Raw genomic sequence first — 7,810 nt, forward strand, 5'->3', positions numbered from 1 at the left:
TAAATTCCTAAGGAAACTAAATTCTCGTTCATTACTAAATGAAACTGCAGTTAGTCAAACTGCAGAGTCCTAATAAGAGCAATTTTCATATGATACTCTCATACGATGTGATTCTCGATGGGTTCCCAGTGAGCTTTCACGAGAGGTAGCGATCGAATACAAACCCTATTTCTTAATCAGATTTAAAGAGTCTTCGGCACAGAAAGCAATCGCTCAACTCTCTGCGCCACGATTGCTACAAACAGTGTACATATAATAAATATAGTAAATGATCCAAATGGCATGAGGGACTTATATACGATACCGATTAAAGTTAACGTAAACTTCAATCGTTGTCTAGCGTTCGAAGACGATCTTTCGTGTACCGTAATTCATGTAATGAGATAGTTACTCCTGTTCTAACGTGTAATTTCCCCTAATCACATGTTATATATTAAAGTTTTCTCATGATATTCTCTATATGCGAAAGCATGGAATAAACCGAGAAATTATAAAAACAAACAATAGATAATTTTCTTTGCAATGCACAACTGTTTTCTTATTACTATTCTACTGCATTCGCCATATTCATAAAATGAGAATGTCATCGTGTACGTCATTTTAAATCGAGTATAATTTTTTGACTAAATATTAAAAACTACCGATTATATTCATTCAAAGTTATTGTAAAGCTTCTTCAATTATGACTTGTTGACGGAATTGAATCGAATCTTCCTATTAGATAACGCAAAATGTATTAATATAGTTGTAATAAAATGCAAATATCAATTCGATAAAAAATCAGTGAAATATAAATAAGTTGGAGAGTTATTTTTTTGCATCAAACATATAATATGCCTGGCAAAGCCTAAGGTAAACATAGACCACACGTGTTGCGTACGGTACGTTTTTACCTAAAAGAAGATGCAACCGCATTCTCCGGCCGTCAGACTACGGAGGGGTAAACTTCTCGGAAAAGTAGAATTAAACTGTTTGACTTCCCTTCTCTCCCCGTCCTTGAGCTGCTTCCAGGGCGAAGAGGGACCTCGCCTGTCCCAGTTCCGTGACTCACCCTGTGCACGGTATTTCAAAAAAACTACCGTGTGTCTTCTTAACGACAAATTTTAGATTACGTCTTGTTTGACGAAAATTTGAAGGGGAGCATTTATTGTAAAATCTTCAATTTTCAATGTTAAATCTTCCAAAAACCGAAAGAAATAAAATATATATATGTATATTTAAAATACCAACTTAAAATCCACTTAATTTAATGAAGTGATGCCGAATTAATTATGTACAAAAAATTAATTTAAATTTATCGTCCTTCAGCAAAGGATTTGGTTTATAGTATTAAATTCGCACAAAAAATTGTTATATAATTAAAGTATTGTATAAAAAAAAGACGTTATCTATATTCGCATCATCAAGGGTTCGTCAACTCTTTGCAGCTCGATCTCAAAGACGTATGCGCGCAACTATCAATTTACGATATTAAAAAAAAAATCTAGCCAATTCGTCTTCCGGTGATCGTGTCCGTTAGGACATTCTGAGACACCCTGTACACACGAGTTTCCATGGGTCGCCTTCGAGGCGGTATACGCGCCGCACGTCTCCACCCTCTCGTAGGTATTATTAGTGTTGGAAGTCTCTCACACGTAGTGTCGGCGCCCTTTAATCTCACTCTCACACATGTGCGCGTGCGTGAATGCCCGGTATTGTGGAGCCGCACCGAAGACGACCGCTTTCAGCTGCCAGAAATTAAGACACAGATTACGGAATAGTGCGCCCGTATGCTATTTCGTGCCGCTGGAATTCAGCATTTATCTCCGATCGTGATCTTTACGGGCGATCGTCTCGGATCAGCGGTGGCAACGCGCGATGCGTGCGCTGCGAGTCGGCCGATAGATTTCCGTCGTAAACACCGCGGTCAATCGACATCGGGAATCGTCGGGTCCCCAAATCGATCCTGTTAGGTCATTAGCGATAAGTTAGTTTCATTCTTGAAATTTTATTACAAATTTTATTATAGGTAAAGCTTTTTCAGTCGTAATAAAAATTTATTTCTGATTATTAATTCGAAAGAGGAAAAGAACAGCTCTTCCATAATTAGTGTAAATTTAAAAATAAATTTTTTTCTTCGTAAATAAAATTTACAAAGAAAAATGAGATGTAGTATTATCAATTTAGAAATCTAATATTTTTTTACATCCGATTGAATATAACATTTTGACAAAAATTTATGTAAAAAATAAGATTATTATACAGATCAAGTAACTGTAGTAATTGATTACTGAAATCTCTCAAATTTTTTTAAGCCGCAATCAATAAGATTTAAAATCTTAACAGATAAACACCAATAAACATTCCGTATTTTATTTTCCGTATATTATTTTTCGTATATTATTTTCCGTATTGATGTAATAATTTGTAGTTGTAATTGAGACAGAAACGTTTTGCTTACGCGAAATATACGAACACCGAGATCGTGCAGCAGGTCGAGGCCAGTACCCCGTGGTTGAATCGTGGTTCTGGTGAACGTAAACAAATTGGAGTAAATGAACTCCGGCGCGCGAGCTCGTATATGTATGACGCGGTGATGATAACGGATCCACGTATTCTGTAAACATTCGGGCTGCGCGGGCGCGTACACGCAGCGCGGCGTCGTGCACATGCGTGCGTACGATGCAAGGCCAAGGTTGATCCGACGCGATCGAGTTGCATTCTCAATGAGAATAAATCAATTTTGATCAGCGCGCGCTCGGCGCCGCGTTCGGATCGTTCCGTTAAAAGCGAAACTGCATTAAGTATATAACCATATTTCATTGACGAACGAAACGAGAATAGGCATTCCCGCGAATTCGGAGTGCGATTGTGCGCGTGCGTACGCCAAAAAAAAAAGCTTTTGCATTGCGAGAAAAATGAAGAAGAAATTCAAAGAATAATAAACTTTAATCTGTTGAACTTAAAATGTTTTAAACCGAGCAAATAATATTTCTTGATAAGTAAATATTGACATCGTAATAAGTAAATATTGTAATACAATATTTGTATTACAGTAAATATTGTATTACAGCAACCAAATTATTAGCTTGCTTATAAATATTGTATTACAGCAACCAAATTATTAGCTTGCTTATTTAATGAACTTTATAATATCGTGTCATTTCTAAAAAAAAAACTGTGATGTCAATATAATACGCACATACTTGTTTTACATTTATAAAGTTTTTTTGCGTAAATATATTATAGCAGTTATTTGTTATAATATTCTATTAACTTTCATACAATAGCGAATCCTCCAATTAATTAACATGGAACCGTAAAATTAAATGCTAATTAATAAATGATAATTTTATCTTGTTTCTCTGCATTTCAAAATATTTATTTTTTACCGACGTGCGTTTTATCGAACTGATTATTCTAAATTAAGTCGACTCTCAGGAGAGCGAGGTATACGACGGCGAACGTCAAAAACTGGGTTGATAGCATTATTTTCGACGATACACGCCACGCCACGCTTCCACATGCACGCGCGCTCTCTTCGATACTCTCCCCGGCACCGACGACGAAACTAATTCATCACGTTCCATTATCATCCCGCACATAAATCCTCCCGGGGGAGTCAGTCTCCCTTCTTTGTGGAGGGGAAAAAGACGAAGAAGAGGAAACAGGGGGAGCCCCGTATGCATGCGTCTCCGCACATACGACGCACGCACGCAAGCACGCACGCACGCACGCACGCACACGCACGCACGCTCGCCTTGTGGAGGCCGGGGCCACTGACTCACTGACTCATTCGGCATAAACGCGAAGCACGAAGAGGCTCTTCTCTTGGGCCGAGCCGCCTCGCCGGGAAGAAAAGTGGAGCATCGACCTCGAATTTTAGTCTTTTTGTCTCTCCGCCCGACTGTTACCACTTCTCTTCCACCGCGGGCGCGATCGGCTCGGTTCTCGCGCATCGCGCGCGCGATTGTGCAATCGCGCAAATTGCCGCGGCGCGGAATCCCGAAAATTCCCCGTCTCTTATACACCAATGCCTTCGTATGGAATCTCGTACGGAAAATTACCGAGATTGCGAAATTTTGGGAGGACACCCGCTTGATTGAAGTTTAAAAGTCGACTGACAGTCGGTTGACTTTGGCCTTAGCATACACACTCATGCTAATTTAGATTTCAGTGTAATAAGCCCGGAGATTAACTTGAGAATTGTAAACGAGCGTTAATTTGAATGGAATGCTATTTAAACGTACCAGAAGTCGATTTTTATTAGACGATATCTCCTGACTGAGCTTTCGATCAATGTTTACTCGCAAGGTACCCTTAATTTCAACAACAAAAAAATACGTGTATTAATGTCACGATTTCTGCTTCAGCTCGCCATAACAACGAATAAGTATTTTAGAAACTTTGTAATATAACGCTACCCGAAAATTTATACGATCTAACAAAGTCATCTTCGATGAAGCGATACGAGCGAAAATACGAGATTTCAAACGGGACGACCCGGTACATCCGCGATGTGGAAATCGCTCGTGCGACCACCCAGCGCGACTATCACGAGCAAAAAGTTCGCGAGGCTTGCTACTCGCTTCGCCTCTTATTATAGGTGCGCGTTTCTCGGACCATCGGCCGGGATACGTCGAACGCAATTGAAAATAGCACCAACGTGGATTTAATGTAATCGTCCTTTCGTCACAGTGGACAGATATAAATTAAAGACGACGCGGACAGACAGAAATTAATCGTGTTATTGCAAGAAAACTTGGAGCTATTCAGCAATCTTGCGAAACGAGCGTATAGGAATAGTACAAGAATCGTTATCTGTACCTTCATCGTATTTTCGAAACGCGATGTGCTTCTGCCGAGACGGCAATGCGAAGACGCAAAGCAATAATTACGATTTATTATACGAAATGGAATTATTTTTCCATCAGTTTGCCGGGACGACGCTCCCTGTGTAAACGGAAAGATACCGGAATTTACGAAAAACGAGACAACGCGGTCGCGAGAGATCGTGCAGCAATCTTGAAACCTCTCTTTCTCTCTTTCTCTTTCTTTCTCTCTCTCGCTTTCTCGGGTCCGATCGATGAAGGAAAGCGAATCGATACTAACGCGCGATCGTTCCGGATCGAAACAGGCATCCTCGAAAGGCATCGCGATACCCGTCCGCTTCACGTGCCACGCACATTTTCGTCCCGCGGACGAAGGATCTCGGGGCCCGATCTCCCGGGCCCCGCGTGCGCGACAGGTCCCAAGAGATCCCACTAGTTATACAGAAGAAATGCCAGGGATGGCGCGTCATGGATCCCGCGGGCCCCGGCAGGAAGTCGATCCGGCACTTTCGAAAAACGCGTCGTCTCGGGACCACCCGCGTATGTGAAAATTTCACAGCTTGTAGTCGCATAGCCCCGAAGGGACTCGACGTGTCTGCGGATGTACGCGCCGTGAATGGGATTACATATATTAAGAAGACATTTCGGAAATAGAAATTCGTAAGGCATTGACGAATCGGTATAAGAGCGATACTTTCAAATAGAATTATATGTACGTTAAAGATAGAAAGATCCTAAATAAAGAGCTTACAATTCATAAATCATGAGACGAATCGGTAAGAGCGATATACTTACAAATAAAGAATTACTATATACGTTAAAGACAGAAAGATCCTAGATAAATGACTTAGCTTTTACAACTTCTTCTTCAACATCTCTCTTGACAGTTTCAAAAGGGAGACACTGGCTGCAGGTTAAAATTTCTTTCGTGCAAAGCTCACAAATGTGTAACACTTCCATTCGACCATTGCGCGTTCCCCGTGTCGAATCATTTCCATTCAGTCTTTTCGGTTGAACCGAAACCGTAAACCGACCACCCAGCATGAAACTTCCTCATGACATAATTAAACGGTTTAAGACACGCTGAAGAGACGGCCGTGAAGAGACGCGGGAGGGATTCCGGGTGCTCTCGAGAAGTATGATTTTATAGCGGCGGCAATCGACTGGTAGAGGCATCATCGGGTAATACCGCTCTCGAGGCTCCTCGAACCGGCGATAAGAGCCGGGTAGCCGCTAACCGCCGTTAAAACGCATTTTCGATCGTCGAAGTGCGCCTCGTTAATCGCCGATCGGAGATAGCGCGACGCCCGGTAGGAAATAACGGCGCCGTTATCGCCAACGGTCAATATAATTTGCATCGAGCTAACGCGGTTATCTTCTACATACATATCCGAAAAGACTCGCGCGATGCCGCCGCGTGTGTTGTCGCGGCTATTATCTACAATCTAACTACTTAGCGCACAACGAGAATCGATAGATCGCGTCCCGTATACCGGGCGTATCCCGGTAATGTCCATTTCCACCAATGTAGACTAACTTTGATCTCGGTTTAACTTAATTTCTGTCTTTTTCTAGCTCTAAGAATTAGAAGAAAAAGAATAAATTAAACCGAGATTAAAGTTAATCTACATTGGTATAGAAATGGGCCTAACAGAGAAATTATTTCGTCACCGTCTTAATTAGCCGTCTCTCGTATCTAGGAACGTAAATATACGTTCGTTAACGCAGTGTTTCACGCGTAAATAATGTCGGCGATAAGCGACAATTAACTTTCCAGCCGGAATTCGTATGATTTGTCTTCCTACTTTCCTACACACATTAATATATCTCCACGATTTCAAATTTTCTTATCAAATTGCTCGCCCATTCTCTCCTAATTGGATAAACTTAGTTCCGGTACATCACACGAACGCGCGCACGCTCTTGCATCTTTTCTTATCAATTTCGAACGGTATCGTTGAAGCAACCCATCTCCACATTGGTGATTTAAATGCACGTACAAGAGATGTTTGATTCAACATTATTTTATATATTTTTCCGTTGTTTCGATCAAGAATGTCAGATGATTATATATGTATAATTTGACGTATTATTGATCTTTGCATAACTATGTACATTGTTATCCAGATTGTATATCGTATGTTTCAAAAAACTTTGAAATTTTCAAAGAAACCCTTTATCGAATTATTACGTCACAACAAATCAGGTTTTAGAAGATTAGTTTTTCATGACTGCACAATCAAGTATCCGACTCTTTCTAAATTTCTTAAAAGAATTGTGAAAAAATCGTGATCATATTTCGAATATTCTAACGATTGAAAGAATTTAGTACAAATTAACGTAAAAAAGTTCAGGAAGACTCGAAAATAGATTTTATTTATTATTAGATCCATTGAAGCGTCCGACTCTTATCAAATTTATAACTTTAATTAAATCACGATTTTTATTACTTAAAAATCTCATTAATCGGGATTACTGATCGGGACATCTGATACTATATCAAAACGTTTAATGCCAATTTCTATCAATGTAGATTAACTTTAATCTTTAACTTACTTTTTATCTGTTCTAAGAATTAAAAAAAAATAAAGAGAAAATATAAAATCGAGAATTAATCTACATTGTTAGAGATAGACATAAGAGAGACGAATTTGTCATCACACTTTGTATATTCACTTTGTATATTCGTGACAAAGTTTTTATCTCAGAAACGAAATATGTCGCGGCCGTTGATCGACGGTTGAACGACGAAGAAGGTGAACGATTGGAGATAATAGGACGAGTTCTCTCACCTTCTCGAGCTGATCCAACGCTATCGCGGCGTCCGTCCAGCTGGGCCTAACGTAAAGATCCGACTCGTGCCGTATTCTGGCGCGTTCCGCCGCCTTGGGGTCCTTCTCGCTCTCCGCGTCACCATTCTGCCGCGGGCCCTGCGATCCAGAAGGGCGTCCCGCTAGGATATGGGTCCCCGTGGATATGGGTCCGGACACGGAAACCAT

At 40.5% G+C, this 7,810-nt stretch overlaps 1 protein-coding gene across 1 annotated transcript in view; it reads right to left on the reverse strand.

Moving 5' to 3' along the window:
• LOC105462859 (protein patched) overlaps window positions 1-7,810 on the reverse strand; it is a 41,951-nt gene extending 34,141 nt beyond the window's left edge. The window contains exon 1 of the mRNA XM_011709729.1: window positions 7,604-7,810. Within this exon, the coding sequence (XP_011708031.1) occupies window positions 7,604-7,810 (207 nt within the window). The remainder of the gene's footprint in view (window positions 1-7,603) is intronic.

The sequence above is a fragment of the Wasmannia auropunctata genome, unplaced genomic scaffold (genome assembly GCF_000956235.1).
Source record: "Wasmannia auropunctata unplaced genomic scaffold, wasmannia.A_1.0 LD336092.1, whole genome shotgun sequence".
Lineage (NCBI taxonomy): Eukaryota > Metazoa > Arthropoda > Insecta > Hymenoptera > Formicidae > Wasmannia > Wasmannia auropunctata.